The sequence below is a fragment of the Talpa europaea genome (genome assembly GCF_964194135.1).
Source record: "Talpa europaea genome assembly, chromosome: 13".
Classification (NCBI taxonomy): Eukaryota; Metazoa; Chordata; class Mammalia; order Eulipotyphla; family Talpidae; genus Talpa; species Talpa europaea.
This window is the reverse complement of record NC_140080.1, coordinates 72,093,563-72,114,083: the sequence shown is the minus strand read 5'-3', so window position 1 is coordinate 72,114,083 and position 20,521 is coordinate 72,093,563. Positions and strand designations below refer to the sequence as shown.

General features: G+C 49.4%; 1 protein-coding gene across 50 annotated transcripts in view; it reads left to right on the top strand.

The window, feature by feature from the left end:
- Window positions 1-589: 589 nt before the first annotated feature.
- Window positions 590-20,521, top strand: part of CELF4 (CUGBP Elav-like family member 4) — a gene marked incomplete at both ends in the record, with an annotated part of 282,891 nt that continues 262,959 nt past the window's right edge. For 49 of the 50 annotated variants that reach the window (XM_084252939.1, XM_084252968.1, XM_084252938.1 and 46 more), the window contains one exon: window positions 590-875. In XM_084252939.1, the coding sequence (XP_084109065.1) occupies window positions 590-875 (286 nt within the window). The remainder of the gene's footprint in view (window positions 876-20,521) is intronic. The other variant, XM_084252969.1, reaches the window with a different exon arrangement.

Sequence of the window (20,521 nt, the reverse complement as noted above, 5' to 3'; positions counted from 1 at the left end):
AGAGCCATGCGCCTGGCGCTATTTATAGTCGGGGGCCGTCTCGGACTGTACCACCGCGGCTCTCCAGGGCCGCCGACGGGGGAGGCGCAGCGGGAATGGCGCCGCCCCACGCCGCCCAGCTCCTGGACGCCGCCCGCCGCGGCGAGGGAGCCCCCCCAGCCCTCGCGCCCTCGCCCGGCCCCGCGCCCCCCGCCTCCGCGCGCGCACTCTCGCCGCCCCCACCCCTGGTCTGACTGGGAACTTGAACTGGTCCAGCCTGTTTAAACGGAAAGGACAGAGATCCTGTCTGTTCAATGTAAAAAAAAAAAAAAAAAAAAATCAGATCAGACCGAGAGAGAGAGAGAGAGAGAGAGAGAGATTGAGAGAAGAGAGGGAGGGAGAGCAGGGGGGAGAGGAGAGAGCGCGGCGCGAGCGAGCGAGCGAGGAGAAAGAGCGCAGAGAGCGAGAGGAGAGCGAGGTGTAGAGAAACCGAGGGGGAGCGAACCCGAGTGTGTGTATGCGTGTGCGTGTGTGAGCGCGAGCGAGCGAGCGAGGGAGAGGAGCGAGAGAGTGCGAGCGAGAAAGAATAAAAGGAAAGAAGATTTTCTCTATGTATATAAAGATGGCCACGTTAGCAAACGGACAGGCTGACAACGCGAGCCTCAGTACCAACGGGCTCGGCAGCAGCCCGGGCAGCGCCGGGCACATGAACGGATTAAGCCACAGCCCGGGGAACCCGTCGACCATTCCCATGAAGGACCACGATGCCATCAAGCTGTTCATTGGGCAGATCCCCCGCAACCTGGATGAGAAGGACCTCAAGCCCCTCTTCGAGGAGTTCGGCAAGATCTACGAGCTCACGGTTCTGAAGGACAGGTTCACAGGCATGCACAAAGGTGAGTGCACCTTTCCCTCCTAACTTTGCCGGGGAGAAGGAGCGGGCGGGCCGGCCGGTCCGCCGGCGACGGACGAGCGGGCGACGGCGCGAGAGGGAGCCTCGGGCAGGCGCCGGGGAGGCAGGCGCTCGGGCAGGCGAGGGACAGCAGGACTGGGGTGCGCGGGATGCTGTTTGCTGGGGCAAGACTGGGTTTTTGGGCGAGGAACTGAGAGAAACGCTGCCGCGGGGAGAGCAGCGGTAGCAGAAGAGGAAGCGAAAGAGAGAGGAGCTAGGGAGGACGGGGCTTGGAATTTTTGGTACAGCGACTTGAAAGGTTGGGATGGGGACCGCGGCACCGGCCGAGCCTGGGACGCTGAGCATCCTGGCGGGCGCTCCGGCGGCCGGGGACCGAGGGTGCTGTCCATCGCCGTGGTGCTGAAAATACTAACAGGAGGTGGTCTCCTCCTCCACGGTCTGGGCCAGAGTACAGAGCTCAGCCGTCTAAAAAGGAGAGAGGTGACAAATTCAAAGAGAATATTTTTGATTTCGCTATCAATTTCATAGTAAACTCTCCCTATCGAGCTATGTGTCTCAATAATCCGGTTGTGGTGTGAATAGTGGGGGAGGGGGCATGGATGTTTGAAAGGAGGGACAAAACCTGAGGCAGAAATTAGCAAGGAACCAGTCATCCCCTGGGTGAAGTGGGGGGTCAAGGAAGCCTGCATGATACTCTTCTCAAGGAAATTGGGCTTGGGGGGGGGGATCTGTGCAGGATATGCATTTTGAAGGGTGTACCCTAAATTATCCCAAACTCACCATGCAGAGAGGTTTATAGTACATCATTTCTCTTCCTTGAAGCAATGATTGCTAGTGAGTGCTTGGGGGAGGGGATACAGAATAATCAAAGAATTAAAACCCAGCAACTTTTTAGGAAAGTGGTCATGGGAATTGTCTGCAGCCTGCCTGTTTTCCCCCTTGTTTTAATATCTTTAAGCCGGAGCCCCAAACGTGTTCAGTTGTAGAATGTGTGTGGGTGGTTGGTGGGTGACGAAATTAGCCCAGTGCTCCGCTTGCTAACAGTAATGTATAGGATGTGCAGCGGGGATTAATCGGGGCTGGAGCTGTGTGGGCAAGTTAAATGCTTTCTGAGAGAGATTGATCGTCGGCAGGGAAGGAACACCGGGCTAAGGAAGTTGTAGGGGATGTGTGTGGACATTCCGTTTTTAATAAACAGTAGTGTGGAGAGCCACTGAAGATGCAGTGTTAGAACTGGTGGTTTTAAAGATAAAAACATACACTCACACACACACACACACCCATCCACACAGAGAGACCAGTCTCATCCTTGGCCACAAATGGGCTATGAACAGAGCTGATCCTCCGGCACATTAGGTGCAGAGCGCAGAGCTGTCTGGCTCTCCAAGCAGCAGTGGTTTTCACTATCACAACCTCCCTCCTTCTTCAGCCCTCCCTCCATCCGAATACTAAGCAGAGCTCCAAACTCTTCATAGTTGGAGTCCCAGAGAGCAGTTTTTATTGGCTTTAGCATCTTCCAGCTTGCCTGCTGAGGAGTAAATCTTAAAGTTAATGGCATGTTGAGTAGTACAAAAACACAGCAGAATGGAAATATACTAGGTTTGTTGGGGTAGGGTGAGGGTGGGGGGCTGTGATGGAGAGAAATCAACCTTTACCCAATATGGAGAAAATGTCTGTCTGTTCAGAAGAGAGATTGGAAAGGTGCAATAGGGAGACAGTCTTTGAAATGATATTTGTTTCCTCTCCCCCCTCTTTCTCTCAAGTCAACCATATCTTTGTAGTTTTTCCCTTTCCAATCAAGCTCCCTAGAAGCTAATCAAGATTTATATTAAGGCTTTGTCACTCAAGTATGTACCCAGTTTTTAAAATAGTAATAATGAAAATTTAAAAGCACAGCTAGGGAAATCCATTGTTCACCTTAATGATCAGTTCTTGTGGCAATTTAAGGTTTTAAAGTTTAAAAAAATTGGATCCCACTAGAGGCAGAAGACAGTTGTGAAGAACTAAGCTTCTATGAAATCCGGTATGGAGCACTATTTGCGTATTTATTTCGAATGGAGATTAACTTTAACAGCAATTCCTTGGTTTCTTTTCACAATCCTTTGCTGGTATCATCATTCTGTTTTGGATATTATTTGGACTCTCAAATTATAGCAAAGAAGTAGATTTATATCAGGAAAGCAGAGGAGATTTTGATACATACACAAGCACATCTGGTCAGGATTCCTAAGATAAGCAAAACTTCATTTTCTAAATAATTCTTCCCCTAAACTAGCTCTTGACTCAGTCAGTGGTAGGCAGGCCCGTTGACTCCGGCATGCTGGGTGCTTCCTTGTCGCAGCTCATCCTTCAGAGCCTAGGCGTGTATTTTTCCCTATGAAACTTCCTCCCTCTCCATCCCTCTGATTTTTATAGGCGAGGTTGGGCCACAATGTCCCTAACAGTGCCTGGAAGCTCCAAGAGAGCTGAATAAATGAGACAGTTTCCGAGGTCTGGTTTATTTAGTCCTAGAAGAGTTTGAACTCCTCCTTTAGTGATACAGCCTGATTTATTAGCTAATCCTGATAAAATAAGCCTCAAGCCACCTTAAAAAAAATTACTTGCTTGCCGTTGGTGATTAATTACTCTTAAGTTAAAAATCATGATGAGGTTTGAAGAATGAGGGTTGCATTTGGCTTCTGGATTTTCCTCAACTCTAAATTGGCAACAAGAGGCTAGGGATGGAAACATGCCTTTGTTACATGCCTGGTTTCAGGGAATATTTGTAGCTCTTTCTCTCCCCTTCTTGAATTTCTAACTTCTAATGTATCGTATTTGGATAAAATTGAGAGACATGATAGAATACTGGCCTCCACTATGGATGGCAGATGCATGTTATTGTTTTCCCCAAAAGGGACAGAAAAGTGAAAATTAAATTAAATGCATGAGATTTCAGATGGGTATCCATGTGTTGGCCACTTGCCTTTTCGGGTAACTAAAGAAGGACGGAGTTCTAAGGGTTAATGGAATACCTGCCATGCGTAGAGTGAACCTTAAAAGGCAATTACTCCAGTCAAATTGGGAGTCTGTGGAGGAGGGAGTGGGTGGTTGTTGTGGAGCAAACCCAGCCGTATCAGGGAAAGGTTGTTGGGTTGGGGAGGCAGCAAATAGCAGTTGTGGACTGGGGTTAATTACTGTAAAAAGTAAATTCACCCTCTGGAGACCAGAAAGCCATGATGGGGTGGAGGGGAGATCTGGGTGCTAGGCAGAAAGAAAGGAATATTTTTAAAGCCCAGAATTAAAATTCGAAGAAACAACACCCAAAGAAGAAAACACAGTTTAATGCAAACTCTCCCAGCTAACTCAGAGTCTTCTTTTCTCTCCCATTAGAAGCACTTTGAGAAAGATTGTTTTTCCAGGCTCCAAAGAGAAAGACATTGTATTATTGATTAAAGAGGAGAGAGGCAAACTCCGGCAGTAGTAGCAGAAGTGAGATGAGGACTAATTTTGCCCCTTCCCACAGAATTTTTCTCCCTTTGAGAAGGGAACAGGTCACCCACTAGTCTAATTCTTCCCTTCTCTCACTTTGTATTTATTTCTCTTTTCTCCTTTTCATTTCCTGGAGAACAGAGGCAGTGATTGAAAATACACACTCATGCACACATACCCATGCCTGCAAATGTGCACGCACACACATGCACACACACACAGTTGGTGAATCACCTATGAACAAGCCAGCCATCCATTCATAACTTTGGTCTTGTCTAGCAGGGTAAGAGGCAGCAAGGACTGAGTTACTGGGAGACATAAAGACTACTGCTCTCTGGATAGCCATATTGTAATGCATTATCTTTGAAGTCATTTAAGTCCAATTTAAGTGGTATTTAGTATAATATTTATGAATTAATGTAATCTAAACATAGGGCTGTCCCCAAAGGTTTAAACAGCCTTTACTACTGATGTGTGCTTGTTCCCGGAGCCTGTGATGCATTTTAATCTAAACAGCCAAGTCCACATCATAGTCCCTCTTGTTAACCAGTCAGAACAGATCTGCGCCTGGCTAACTACACTGCATTGAGATTTTTCCCTGCTCCATGGAGGCAAATCTACCCAGGGGCCTCCCTACCCTGGAGCTACAGCTGAAGGGACTTCAGTCTCTCAGACTTTTACACACCATTTAGCGGGAGGGTGGGACAGAGTAATGGAACCTTCTGTGGATTAAACTCCAGAGAGTACATCATTTTAAAATATACTTATCACTGGATGCACAACCTTTCATTTCAACAGGCGTTTCAAGTAGGAAATGCCCGAAGCCCCTTGATTTGGGTGGGGTGCAGCTGGGAGATAAGGAAAGGGCAAGCGTTATGATTATGTTTTCGTGATTTGTGACCCTCTCCATAAAATTACGTCTTCTGTTTTCATTTACATTGTAACAATTCTCAGAACATCCAGTTTTCTACCGCTTCAAGAAGGCTCCTTGTTTTTTTTCCCTTAAATAGGTGAATTAAAGCCAGCGAGGCGCTATCTGATTTCCATTTTCAAATGAGTCTAAGAGAGAGTGAGGCTGAAGTATTGGTGTAGACATCAGCTCAATTAACATGAACTTTTTGAAAATTACTTTGAAAAATAAAAATTCAGTTCTGTCCAGGGAAAGAGATTGGGAGAATGACTGGACACACACCTGTAGTTTTTTAAAGAGATTGATACTTTTGTAAGAAAGAGCTATGGGGAAAATGGGATAGCTGAAATTTTAAAAAGAAGAATATAAGCATAAAAAATATTTCACTAAAGAAAATGAGAAATAGTAATCATTATGAAACTAAAGCAAACCAAAGCAACAGTCCCCATAAAAAAAAAAAAAAAAAAAAAAAAAGAATGTCTTCAAATCCCAGATGTTGATAAGTACTCGACTTGGGAGCAAAGATAAAATTATTGGGAAATTATTTGGTTTATTTAAGAGATCGGTGAACATTTGCTGCGTGTGCACTATTTCATTTATCTTTGAGACTTTCTCGGAGTCCACATGCACACAAAGATAAATTAGTATACACGTGTGCACAACTATGCATCCATGTGCAAGCATGACTAAGCGCATCCCACACATATGGGAACCAGGCCTGGCCTAGATTTCACTGCAGTTCAACAGGGAGCTGTTAACAGGCTTTTCCCCCTTCAGCTTTAATGGGAATTCTAGACTGGGTTGAAAGAACCCCCTTGGCTTACCTTCATTCTCTCCACCTGCTCCAGTTGGCTGGGTGTCTGTGGCTGCTCAAATACAAAACAAAATAAAACAAAACAGAAGCTTTTCTTGAGTGAAGCTATAACTTAAAAAACCCCAAGGAAAACAGTTATAAAAAATGCGTGTTATGGATATAACCCCCATGCCGGCATATTATAAAGTTATCAGAGTGTTTTCAAAGTGCTGGTTCCCAGGCACTTTCCTGCTACTCAGTGATCTCATCACACTCAGATGGTTTGAGAATGGCCATCTCTGTCATTAGTGTGAGCGTCATCTCACTGTTATCATTCATATCCCAACATGGGAGGGGGTCAGAGTGATGCCTCAGACCACAGCCAAGATCTCCTTCCTTGGTTGAGAAGAGAGCTGGTCGGTCTCACTTGCCTGCAATGGATTTGGGGAAACCACGGCCCCACTCACGCCTCCCATGCCATCAGGAGGTGTTCATTTCCCAAATCAAGGCGGGTTCTCACTGAAGAGGATTTGGAAGGGGTAGGCTATAGAGGGAAGGGAAATGCAGTCAAGAATGAGGTACAACATTATAGACAAAGGAAAACTAAAAGTGGTAGGGCCAAAATGCCAGCCCAGAGCTGGGAGCACTGGTTGACAGTGGCTGAAACTGCAGCAGCTTCTGAACTTGGAAGGGAAATCCCATGTGACATGCAGAGAGAGGATCGAGAGGGTGTGAAAATCTATGTGTGTCTGTTGGTACTGGAGGGTAGGGGGAGGGAAGCTGCCAAAGCTTGTGTGGGTGTTGGTGTGAATTTGTGTGTGTGTGTGTGTCCCCACCCTCGCAGAGATGAGATGACAAATGCAAGTGGCATGGAGGTGATGTTAGGTAATCTTGCAAAGCTCTATGCATGAGTGGGGAGGTGGTTGATAGAGAAAAGGAGACAATCTGGGGAGAGTGACAGCTGTGCTTGTGATTATGTACAAGCTCCGCCTCGAAACTCGAAACTCGTGGCTAGGACTTGCTAATGATCGAAGTTTCAGGGTAGAAGAGTGCCCTTGCTTATCTGCCCAATATCCCCACCCAGAAGTCCAGATTTGGGAGAGGGTCTCCTCTCCTCCTACCTGTTACCTTTCAAAGACTGGCCCACCTTTCCTCGTCTATTGCCTCATTTTGGAAATGACCTTTCATCTGGAATCAGAGTGGCAAACCGCAAAGCTCAGTTCTCTGCGCAGATAATTCCCTTCGCCCACCACACTCCCTACGCTACCTTCTGCCCCTTGGCATCCCAGCCCCATTTTCTCTAATAATGTTTTCATAAACACATACACACGCAGAGGACTTGACTAACTCAGTCAAGCAAGACCCTCCAAATCGGTTGTCGAATTCTCCCTAAATGAAAGCAGGGTGTGGCAGGGCCCTGGCTGCCCCGATTTTGGGCTCTCTACAACAGAAGCGTATTTGCTCCCTTTACCTTGCTTTTTCTGCAGGTCTTTAAATACACAGACTCCAAAAATCACAGAAAGCATCTGATCAGACTCAAATAGCCTAGGGAAGGAGAAAAAAAAACTCAACTTAGCTGTAGCCCTTTTATCATCATCCTCATCTTCCACTTTTTCTTCTTGCCATTTAAGGTGCCCTCACAAACCCCAAAACAGTGCCTGTGGAGGGAGATCCATGTTCCACTTGGTGCCATGAAAGATGTCAAGGCAAAAAAGACAATGAAAGGCAGAAAGGGTAAAAGGAATTTCCAGAGTTGATGTGCTTGCCCTGAGGGCTTCCTCCATCTCCACTCAGCCAGTTGCCAGTGATCCGAGGTGGGAATAACACCTGAGTCACTACCCCGCCCACAGGAACCACCAAGGAAGCCAGGTGGGCAGCCCCAGCATCACTGCCCTCCTTTCTGTGTGCCCGCAGGAGTAGAAGGGGAGGTTTTCGGGACAAGCCTTTGCAGGCATGTCTCCCCTTCCACTTGCTCCACATTTGGTTTCTTTTATCCTTCCTTGTAGCTCCCTTCCAGCCTGAGCTGACTAACTCTCTCCAAAGGAACGATTCCCAGCAACTCCGCTCACGAACGAATCCTACGTGGCCATCTGCAAGATGTAAATAAACGGGTGCCCTCGTAGAGCAGACGTAGTTTCTCATTCTGTGAGGGCGGAACAGCCAAAAATATTGATCAAAGCTTGGAAAAAAAAATTGATAATAGCTGGCCTCCAACAAGAGTTTAATTGACAGACTTCCGAAGGCCGACTCTGGACAGCACATACACTGACCGTGATGGTTTCATTGCAATACACTCTATTTTAATTAATCATCACCTTTGTTAAGAGTGGCTACAGATCAAAGGTTTGGAGATACTTAACATATCTTACTAACAAAGTCCCCTGAGCATTAGGCTATCCCTCAGCTCCTTCTCATTTTCTAGCCTCTTAGCTGTGGGCTTCCTCATCTTTGTTAAAGACAAATGGTTTGGGCAGCAGGCTGCTCTCAGACCTAGCGTGGGGATTGCCAGGGGGTATTCTCAGCCCAGGGGGCTGCCGACCAGCAGCTCTTTCTAAAATTACATGACCAAGTCTTGGTTTACCTTCAGGGCTATCTGGCAGAAATGGGGAATGTTGATAGAAGAGTGTTCATGGAAACACACAATGCGTGTGTGCAAGTGTGTGTGTGTGTGTTTGCACATGCACAGGCAACAATGTGCACATCCACATAAATATTATGGGATCAATACACTTCACGTCCGCTGCCCATACCTCTTAACTTCGCCTGTGAGCACCTGTGCTACTGCTGTATTTCACGCTGAGGAATGCTCACAGATGAAGCGTGCATAGATGATGCTGTATCGAACCAAGCCATTGTTTGGATTCAGTTGTGGAGTCTAGGTGCCCACTGAAGAATGGTTCTCGCCTGGGGTAGGTGGTGCCTAAAGAATTCACTTCTCGAAATATGACAGGAACCTCACTCTCCAGAGTCCCCCAGACCCACAAACTGACAGGTGACTTACTTGAAAGCAACCCTTGGAGTCGTTCTAGGCAGATTTGAATGCCATACGTGGCTGTTTGTTCATTATTCTAATTTAATGATGCAGTCACACCTAATTAATCCATGTCTGGTTTATTCCTATACTATGTCTGAGGATCCAAAAGATCTCTCTAGCTAGCTGGCTTCCTTTTACGGGGACAAGTGAGGGCCTCCCCTGACAAGGAAGCATGTCTGTGTCCAAACAAGAAGGGATCACCTCAGACTTATTTGGTAGAGACACGGTCCCTGACACCACTGTCCAAGCAGGTCGGAGTGACAGCAATCACACAGGGACGTAACAATGAGATCTGTGCAGTACACACACACACACACGTGTGTGTGTGTGTGTGTGTGTGTGTCCTACCCTCAGACCGCTCTAACAGGCAATGATCACAACCCCCACTGTGAAATAAACAAGACCTTGGGGCATGTCTAGCATTTTTATGATTAGGGGTTTCAAAGCAGAAGGTTCAGAGGCTGAGCTGAACCAACTTCTCCTCATTGGCCTTAAGAAAGCAGAGCTGGATTAATTGCTGCCACTGCACAGATAGAGAGACTGAGGCTGGAAGCACCATGCCCCCCAAAGTCAATACTGTGGCATGGTCTTCACGCACCTCCCTGTGGCTGGTTCTGGCCAGACTGCTCCTGGTGAGTGCTGCCTCTGCCTGGCAGGTACACTGAGAAAATGAGGCATCAACCTAATAATATCCTTATAAAGGCAAGCCTCCTGCACAAGTCCTAGGAGACAAGAGGCATCCAAAGATCAAACACTACATCACAGTGTATTTGTAAGATCTCTCTGATTCTGCTACCTCCCTATAAAGCTCTAATTGACTATTTGATCAGCTCTAAAAGGGCCAGTGTTCAATACAGAGTCACACACACACACACACCTACATTCACATACATACAGTCACTACACAAGCACACACACACAAACTTCCTCTTGTAGACACCACCAACTCATCCAACCCACACCAGCACAGCCAACAAAGATAGATTTTCACAGAAGGTGCTTGAAGGTGAGTGATAAGCACACACCTAAGATTGTACATGCCCTTCCAGTAATGGGCTTATCAATACCTCTTAAAGAAATGTGACAGCCAGCCCAGAGTGATTCTGTTGTGTGGACAAAGGTCAGCATATAGATATCCATTATTAATAATATCAATATCTTGGTTGACCAATATAACCAGAAACTGTATCATGTCACTGCTGATGGCCAAGGCTGGGAGGACTCCGCGGCAATAGCAGGAAATTATGCCCATGTAAAATTAATCATATTGACTGGTTCTAAGAATATACAGAGAGGCAAAGATGTTGGGAGTCCTGGCCATGGTGGGAGAGCGGGACCTTGTTTCCAAAGGCTTCTTCATGGTCTTGAACTCCTGGCAGGAATTCAGGGGAACTGAGGTGTAGTCCTGAGTGACTGATGAGAATACTCTCCCTCATCCGGCCTTTGCTTTCCAGCAGGGTGAGGTGGAGGAGAGGTGTTCTCTGAACAGGAAAAGAAAGAAATAGGATAGCCTAACCATTATCCACCCAACATATCCATATCTTTTGTCAAATCAATTCCTGGCTTAGCTTGGCCTCACCGGATGAGGCACAGGGCACATCCTTGCTCTCACTGGGTGAAGAGGTCTATGTCTAGGCCGTGGTGTGAGCCCGGAGCAGCATCCCCAGTTATGTGGTGAGATACTAGCCCCGGAAGATGCTGGCTTGTGTTTGGGTTCTTGGGAACAGCAGAGTCGGGGGCTCAGGATCCAGTCCTGTCAGCATTGCCAGTAGAAGCAAGAATGTTCTGGACTTGAGAAAAACCATTGCTCACTGAGGCTCTGAGTCACAGTGAGTGTGAAGGAAAGGGAAGGCCATGCATCCATGCCCTTGGAATTCCCTTCAGGTCCTGAACGCTCACTCCCTTGCCCGCTGGAGCCTCAACTCCAGATGTTCCTGATCCTCCTGCAAAGCCTTAGGCAACCCCTAAAATGATGTCCGGGGAAGTGAGTAGAAAGGAGAGACTCCCAGGACTGCCTAGGGAGGTCCAAGCTTTTAGATGACTTCTTTTCTCTGTTCTGAGAGTCTGTGGAGGCAGCTGGAAGGGAAGCAGCAATAGAGGCCAGGGTTCAAGGTGAGGCCATGTAAACAATAGGAGACTGGCTGTAAAGAAGGGTAAGAAAAGGTGCCTGTGACTGGGGTAGGAAATAGGGATTCCTGGGACCAGGTACTCCCTTTCTCATAGGGACCATTTTGACCTCAGCAGGTGAGTCATATCTAATCCTCACTTTACCTACCACCCTCACCTCCAGGAATGCAAAGGGGAAAAACCACATACTCAGAGTGCCCCCAAGTACTTAACCCTGCCTTTGATGGCCAAGGGCCTTTCCGCTCTCCCAGCTCTCTCCCCAGTGCAAACAACTCAATCTTTCTAGCTGAGCCCTGGTCCCTAAAGCCACCAGAGACAGCGCCCAAATCTCCAATAGACTTAACCCCAATAGGAGCTAGACTGGGTGCAGCCACAGAGGGTGTTCGGGGAGGGTGGGTCCTGGCACCCAAGGTTCTCCTCCCATCCAAAGTGCTGATCATTTCCTGGACCCGAAGGCCTGCGTCTGAGATCGAGGGGGACAACAGAAGCCCAGAAGCCAGGCCCCTCCTTTAAGCACTTTCCCTATGTTGGAGAGGGTCCCCCAACTATATATTCAGGAGGGTTCCCCTCTCCTCCAGCCATAGCAGGACTTCTGACCATGAGAGGGAGAGCCACCTGCACACAAGCACTGACCCCTAAAACCAAAGCACAAGCTCATGCTAGCTGCAGTCCAGGCTCAGCGTCCAGTTGCTGCAAACCTATCCTCTTCCACTGCAGACTGCATCCCACTCTTACCCCTTTGCAGGGAAGTGGGCCATTCCTTTTATGCATGGGAACCCCTGGCAGGAGCAGGTACAGGCCCCAGGGCCAGTCCCTCATTAGGCAAGTGAGGTCTGAGCCTGGGAAACCAGCAAACAAAGACACACAAAATGAGAGGCAAACTGGAAAACCCAGAAAGTGTTGTCATTTCAGAACGTGTGTAAGTTTTGTTTCATTTTTTAAAAAATCAGTTTACATTTTAGTGTGGGTTTTATTCCTAATTCCATATGTTGGGGCACCCGAATCTTCCATATTAGGCCTTGACACGAGTCCAACTCCTAATTGCTATGTCCACCAGCTTCTACAAAAGAATCTCCAAGTGCCCCCACAAGACACTCACATACACGCATGCCTGCACGCACACAAGTACACTCAGACCTGTGCCTGATGAAACAGGCCTGTGCAGAGGACAGGGCACACCTACCACCCAGGTCCAGCTCAGGCCCCGGTGCAGCCGCCTGAGTCCTACTGGTCACCAGAGCGACAGGGGCTCCGAGTAGGAGCCTCCCTGCTTGATACCAAGCTTTGTTTTCATGTCCAATTTTTAAAAATCTTTTTGTTGAAAAATAAGACTTCCCTTTTAACTCTCATTTGAGCATTTTGATACATAAATTATTGGATTTAAATTAAAGTCAGATCTGTTATGAATGTATTGGAAAAGTTGGGAAGTCCTCTGGGATGAGAAGCAAAGGGTGAGGCGGGGGGCAGGAGAGGCAGCCGAACTGGTCCCAGAGAGAGGGGAGGGTCCGTATTAAAGCACAGTGTATCTGCCCAGGGGAAGCAGGGAGTGGCCACTAGGCCGACCAGGGAACAGACTCCTGGCAGGCAGCTGAGGCTGGAGGGGACCAAGCCCGAGGGGATGGGAGGGGAGCAAGCTGGAGCAGGGCCCCAATCTGGGAGCTTGCTGGGGCCCATAGGTAGTGAGCCTCCAGGATGCCCCCCAAGTATTCTCACTTGGGTGCAGGGCCCTACACTCACCCCCATGGGGCAGAGGCAGACTTCTGCCAAGCGAAGGACACCTGGGGTGCTCCAGTCTAGTGGGGAGATATGCCACATCCCCTTCCTGGACGCCCTGAGGCAGATATGGGCCTCCCTCAAGGAGGCACAAATTCCTAGGCAGCCTAGATACCCTGAAGATCAGGCTGTCTCCCGGGAAAATGAGAGACCCATCCTCACCACCATAAAGTAACTGGGTGTGACAGAGGGTGGAAAACCTACAAACATAAAACTACCCAGTGCAAATGTCCTGTATGGGAAAAGAGGGAACCCTAAAAGCAGAGTAACCAGATAGGAGCATGGGCTACTGGCCCAGAGGGGCTTGGCTGCAGGCTCCAGGTGGGATGGGGTGACGGCCAAGCCCGCACGCAGGCACAAGCGGAGCAGGGAGGTGGGGCAGCTGCCAGGCTGTTTTATTATGTTTTGTTTTCGCCCCACTGCAGTGAAGTCTCATTCGCAGGCTAGTGGACAAAGAAATTTTTCACTGAATAAATCCGGACAGGTCAGCAGCCTGGCTGAGGGAGAAAAGGCAGGGTACAGGGGTAGGGGGACAGGCTGCAGATCCCTCGTTGACACACGCACATTGACACGCAGACCTGCAAGGGCCGTCCTCACCTGCTTTGGGGCTGCAGTGTCCTTCAGCTGTCCCAACTGCAGCCCACTTGGGCCGAGGATTACTCACGGAATATTTAAGCCAGTGACCATGCTTCCTGTCACCAGGGCAGGCCTCCAGGTTGTCCCTGCAGGCTTGCTCTGCTGAACACCCCACAGGCTGCACTATGGGGTGCTAAAGGTGGGAATCTTCCCTTTCCTGCTGCTCTTCCTCAGTGCTCAGCCCAGGAGTGGCTGGAGGCTGCAGGGAACAGCATTTCCTGGGGTGACAATGATCTTGTAACGGAAAGAATCTTGGCAGATTCCAGGAAAAACTCCCATTCTGGACAGCATATCCAGGCACGGGTGCTGCTTGCTGCAGGGAGAAATCTCTGGGAGAGAAACCCTATCCCGAGAAGTGAGAATAGATGAAGTGACCTTTGGAGCCCCAAAACAGGAGATTTTTGTGGCTGACTCTTCAGGGGAGAAAACTCCCTCCTCTCAGCCTTCCACAGACAGAGACGCTGGGCATCTTCCTGACTCCCTAGAGATTTCTCAGGGGAGGCATTGAGCCGCCTAGAGCTGGAGGGACTGCACTCGCTCCCTGCAGGGGCACTCAAAGCAGTGGTCTTCCACCCCAGCCTCCCTTCAGTGTCATACACCTCCACCAAGCCCAGACCCCAAGCCCCAAACTCCAGGACACTCAGATCTCCCAGCCTTCCCGGGACAACGTTCCTCAAACCAAAGTGACCTCTGTTCCTATCCTTTGAAAACCCTGCCCCTTGCTGATCTGACAAATCAAACTGGGCAAAGATTTCCCAGGCGGCTAATGACATGAATGTGTGACCATCTCTGGTGACATGAGTCTGTACAGGAACCTTTCGGGCCTGGGCCCAAACTGGAAGAAATCTCTCCCACGAGGAAATTTCCAGTACAGACCAGGCCAGAGGGAGACCTGCTGAGGCTGGGGGGCACCTGTAGCTACTCATGGGGGCATAGGTCTGCCTGGCCGAAAGCTACAGCATGATGTGGAACCTTCCACACTGCAGGACCAGAGAGGCCCTGGCGGCTGAGGGCTGATCACCCCGCCTGCCTCCCAGCAGGGCCGGTCAACCCAGGAGGCTGCCTCGCTTGCCAAAGCTCTAATCAAATATTAAACATGGTCAGTAAACTTAAGCCAGTCCAGCTCAGGGGACATTTCCAGCTCAGTTTTGCCTGTGCAGTTGGTGGGGGCTTCTTCGATCCTGCCCCATTGGGGGCAGGGAAAGGGAAAACAGACAGACGGGGCCCATAGCAGGGAGTGAGGAGATGGCTTTCCTCTTCCCTTCTGTTATTCATTTCCTCTGATTTTTATCTAATCTCTCCTGATTGTCCTGGTGAAACTTAATAGACAAAGTGAATTTTTATTACATCATCAATATAATCTCCAGCTAATCAGCAGACACAGGGGCCACCACAAGCCCTATAGCTCCTCATCTGGCTTCATAAATAGTAGGAACAATCATGGCCACGCTGAGTCGCCCATCTCCGCCGCAGAGGCCCTGCTCCCTGCTGCTCCCTGCTGCCCCCTTTCCCCAGACCTATACTTGGGGTTTCTGCCTTCTCACAGATGCCCCCCGCCCAGTGGGCCACATTGCTGGTCAATGGAGAATCTCTTCCCCGTTCGTATTTTTAGTTTTCTCCCTCCCAGCTTCAGCTGTTAAAAAATCACAAATCTAGGGCTTGTGTTTCGAATGCCAAAATAGCCTAATGTCGACTGATTTTTGATTCCACTCTTCTCTGTGCCAGGAATATGGTATGTCGGAAGATATTATATAATCCTAGGGATCACGTATATACTGTAAACTCTGTTATATGCCAAATTAAGTCATACATTATACGGTGCATAGATAACCGAGGTACCAAAGTGTTTGGATCATTTAAAGTCAAACCATGCATCTTTTATACTGTATCATGGATGTTAAATTATATATTTCATTTATAGTATAGTATGCCTTCCATTTATATCGCATTTTAATCTGCAAAGTGCTTTCTTGTATAGTACCACTTTTTATCCCGATTGCAACCAGGTACCATTGATAACTTTTTTATAAAGAAAAATGGAAAAGGGATCATAAAGGAAAATTACAACCTGGTCAAATTTTGCCAGTCTACAGCCGAGCAGCTCGGGATCAGAACGGGCGCCAGCGAGCCAGGACAGGAGAGTTCGGCAAAAGAGGGCAAGCCCAGGCTGCTCTCTGGGCGGGCATATTCCTGCGGCTTGGACTGCTGGACTGTCCCTGGCCAAAGGGTCGCCATTATTTAAAGTAAAGAATGATTTGTCTTCCCACAAAGCTGCCCGAAGTCAAATGTGAAACTGACCTCACGCCTCCCCCACCCCAAAGACATCTTCTTGGGAGACGGGACCCATTCAGTAACTCGAGACGGTCTTCTCCCTAATCTCCTGGAGTCAGGCCACCTGCTCTGGTGTGGTTTGTATTTCGGAAACTGACAAACATCACTTAGAGCTAAATATTCTAAATAAGGTGGGTGAAGACACTAAGGAGTCTGGTTTGGGGCATCCATACCACCATCAGCTGTTTGGGGAAAAAGGGAGATTTGCTTCCCACCGATCAGGGCCAGCTCCAAAGCTACCAGTCACCCAATACCAAATCACCCTCTGATTCCCGTGCAAAGGGCTGATTCCACGCAGCTATCTGATAGATGGACTGCGTGCATCTGGGGGTCCCTGGAAGGTAGCCCCTGTTTAGGCCTGCCAATATGGGGAAGACCTAGATCCTCACAGGGGCCCCTCAAGTGGGCAGCGTTAAGCACCCCGCATGCTGTCGGCTGAAGAGGCAGCTGGCATGCAGGACACACTCCACCCAGGAGCAGGGCACCTGGGTCCTTGCCCCACCCTGCTGCAGACTCACATCCTACACTGCTTGCTCCGGCTCAGCTTTCTCTTCTCTCAGATCACTGCAATGACGCTTGCTCATCCCACCTCTTGGGGTCATCAGTAGGGTGGAATGAGCTGAGAGAAGGGAAAATGCGGTGTAAAAGTTAAATTCTCCAGGGTCATTGTCATGTATTAAGTGCCAGCACCCCCATCAGACCACAGGGCGCTCTGACATTCCTGCTCAGTCTGCAACAAGATGCCTGGGACGACACTGGGGTTTAAGGATGAACGGGAGGAAGTGGAGACAAAACACCCACTGCACAGCAAAGGCACGCGTCTCTTGCTTATTTTATCTCATCAAATCCTCGAGATGAAGCTTCAGCAGAGATAGCACCCGTGCCCCCTTGGCTGCCAGGGAGCCGGGCTCCGAGAGCAGTCAGTCACTCGAGGCGCTTACGTGCTGGAAGAGGCAGAACCATGATCTGCACCCAAATTTGTCGCATCCTCAAACCCACCACATTTCCATGACAGCAGCTCCCTTTTTGGAAGTAAATAAAACGATCATCTCTTCCATCTCCTTCATTTTACAGATGGGGAAAGTGAAACCCCGCGACGCTCCAGGCTAATGTTTCCTTAAAGCCTTCCACGCTATCTTTTATGGGAGCTCAGCAAATACACACATGGACGCATGATAGACATGCAGAACTCACAGACGCCTTTGCACAGATACACACGCATGTGTGCACACACTCACAAGCAAATCCACACTCAGACACACATAGGAACACACTCAGATGTGGACATTCATACCGATGCCATAGACACAGGCATGCACACACACTCCAAAATGCAGATACACACAGACACAGAGACACACACACATAGAAACACACTGACACACACAGATGCATGCAAAGAAATCCCAGACGCAGATGCGCACGCTCACACAACCCTCCGTCGTGGGGCTTCATTGACCACAAAACCACGGACACAGTTTCGTCATCCAACTTTAACAGGAGAAGTAAAACCAACTGGTTGGGAGAAAGGGCAAGCAGGCAGCTTGGGGGCAGGGAAGGCCCACGTGGGCGCTCCACTCACCTGTCAGCCCCAGGCCAGAGCCCAAAGTCCTCCTTTCACACCTATGCAGCCCAGGAACCCCATAAAGATGAAGCCCAAATTCTCACTAGAAATCAACAACAAAAAAAACCAGAAGGCGTTTGCTGAGAAGGCTCCCTCTCCAATCTCCCTTCTGCGTCAACCCGCAGGATCCTGGCCAAATTTCTGCTCCTCTGACCAAGACCAAAGGCAGGTCCTGGAGGAATGTTGGGAGGCTTTCCAAGGGCCAAGCAGCACCTTGCATTGGCCAAGGACAGGTCTTGTCTAGGGAAGGCCAGGCCTAGGGGCAGAAGAGGCACCTCCAGGAAAGGGCTACCCTGCAGGGAGGGCAGCACCATCGTGGCTTTCAGCCAGTCTGTCCTAGAGGCACTTTTCTCTGTGACTCCGGGCAGGGAGGACATATTTGCATACCCAATTCTCTGCTGTCTGCCCAAATCTCCTCCTGGCCTGCAGGGCTGCTGTGGGTCCAGGGGCCACTTGCCCCTCAGCAGAGAGCCGCCCTGTGCGGCTGTATTAAGAAAACAAACACACACAGTGAGCAAATGGCAGGTTTGTCAGAGAACAGGGAACCTATGGTTTTTTTTTTTTTCTTTCGAATAGAATCCTGAGACACTGGGAGTAAGTTCACTGCATTTTCACCACCTGATGCTTGAGCACACCATTTGCAGTGGAAGATTTCCTAGGGCAAGGATCAGGCCTGATGTGTCATGTGTGGACTTGACTCACATGTGCTGGACCAGACAGGCTGTGGGTTGGCCTTGGAGGTAGTGTGTGGCTTCCTCTGTCCCGCGTGGACACGCTGGGCTAACGGAATGTGAGGAGTGAAGCGTCTTAGGCACCTCTGGGGACTACGGCAGACAGAGAGAGAAAGAGAGAGCGCTGTGAATAACCAAGGAATGAATTGTGCTTCCAACATGCGTGTGTCTGTGAGGGGCGTCCCTCCCGACATCCTCCATTTATTCTGTGTCTTGGGACGGGTGTCATGTGGGCCGTGTGTGTGTGCGCCAAGTATAGGAGAGCTGTGTTTTCTGCAGTTTCTGGAAAAAGAATGGTGGAAAAAAGGGACTCTGTCTGTCCCTCCAAGGCTACAGAGACCCGTCATCCTGAGACTTCTATCCAGGCAGGCCCCCCTTTCTCTCAGACCAGGGGTAGCTCACACCAAAAACATCTCTACTCCATCCTGAAGCTCTGAGTTGAAGCACAGCTCTGGGATCTAGAGTCTTCTCTGAGGCTGCTGTGTGTGAGTGTATGTGTGTGTGTGTGTGTGTCTGTGTGGTGTGCACCTTGCCACCTCAGCCGCGGAGGCCCTGGCAGGAGAGGTCTGGCTGTGTGTGCTCACACACACGGGGTACACGCAGGCCTTGAGCTGTCACGGGCTCGGATGGGCGAGTTCTGGGGGGGGTTTATAGACTAACTTTATGAATTACATACATTAATCTTTTATTGGTTCTCTGTGTTGCTCATATGTTCTTCTAGCCTTTCACTTTTTTTTTTTTAAAGATTTATTTTTATTTATTTATTTATTTATACAAGCACTGGGTACAGTCAGAAGCACGGGAGGGTGAGAGAATTCATCAGAGCCAGAGCGGGGAGCAGAGCAGGCAGAAGGACCGAAGTACACTGCTGAGGGGAGCAGCGGGCAGCAGGAGAGGTCTGCGCGCCATGCGGGACCCTCCTCCGGTGGCCGGGGAGCAGCTGGAGATCAAACCGGCACTGCAGAGGCTGTGGGCAGCTTCGCAACCCAGCGCGCAATCGCTGCGCCACCAGGGAGGCCCTAGCCTTTCACTTTTTAAAATAGTATCTTTTGACAAACAAAAAGATTTACCTTTTTATAGAAACAATTTTGTCTTTTCCTTCTAAGCTTTGCATCTTGCTTGGGCAGGCCTTCCCCTCCCTGAGGCTATAAACCTAGTTTTTAATATTTCCTTAGCAATTTTACTCTGCATGTGTGTTGTTACTATTTTTTATAGAGAAAAAACAAAACACACTTCATCATCCCTTATGTCACCCCTCCCACCACCCCCATCCTCTCCATCTCTGGGAACCCCAGTTGGTACCACTGCCCACTAGTTTGTTTTTATCATGTTTGGTCCAAGCACACTTGGGGTGGGCCAGCTGTTGGGTGACAGGTTGCGTGTCCGCCTATGACGGTTTCTACAGAGCACATGTGAAAAACAGCTGAAGAGATGGGCCCAGCATCCTGGCTGGCACACCTGCGGGCTTCTGCCAACATGTGTGTGGGACAGGGGGATCTTCTTAAAGGGCCGCTACCAGGGTGGGAGGACGAGCATGGACAGGTCTGTTGGGAGGAAGGGCTTTGCTGTGGTGGGCAGCCTATTTCAGGAGATGCTAAGTGAGACTCTGTCCTCCAGAGACCTCGCTGCTTTCCTGGATGCACTGCTAGGCCATCTGTGGCATTTTCTCACATTCTGCCCACAGATTCCCCTGGGAGAGTGGAAGAAGAGGGGGTCGGGCTCCTCCACTCCAGAAGGTAGCCATAGGCCCTCAGCTCCCTTTGAAGACAAGCAAGAGTACAGGGCCGCATGCACGTGTGTGTGTGTGTGTGTGTGTGTGTGTGTGTGTGTGTGTGAGAGAGAGAGAGAGAGAGAGACAGAGAGGATGATGTGACCGAGCCAAAGAGACAGAGATAGAAGGAGGCCTGGGGGTAGCTATGAGAAGAGCAAGGCCCCCTCCCCACTGCCTCCATGTGGGTGGGAGCAGATGGCACTCAAGGCCAACCAGCAAGGCCAGAGGCAACACTTGGAAGCATGGTGTCCACAGGGAGGGACAGGCATAGGACGTCCAGGGTGGGGCACTAGGAAATGCTCTCCACTGAATGCATCCCTGCCCTCCTGGATCTGTCCTGTACAGATGCACAGTGCCCTGAGCCCATGTGTCTAGCTACAGGTGTCCTGCTCCTTTGCCTCATCTCCAGGCCATTTGGAAGTTAATCCAGC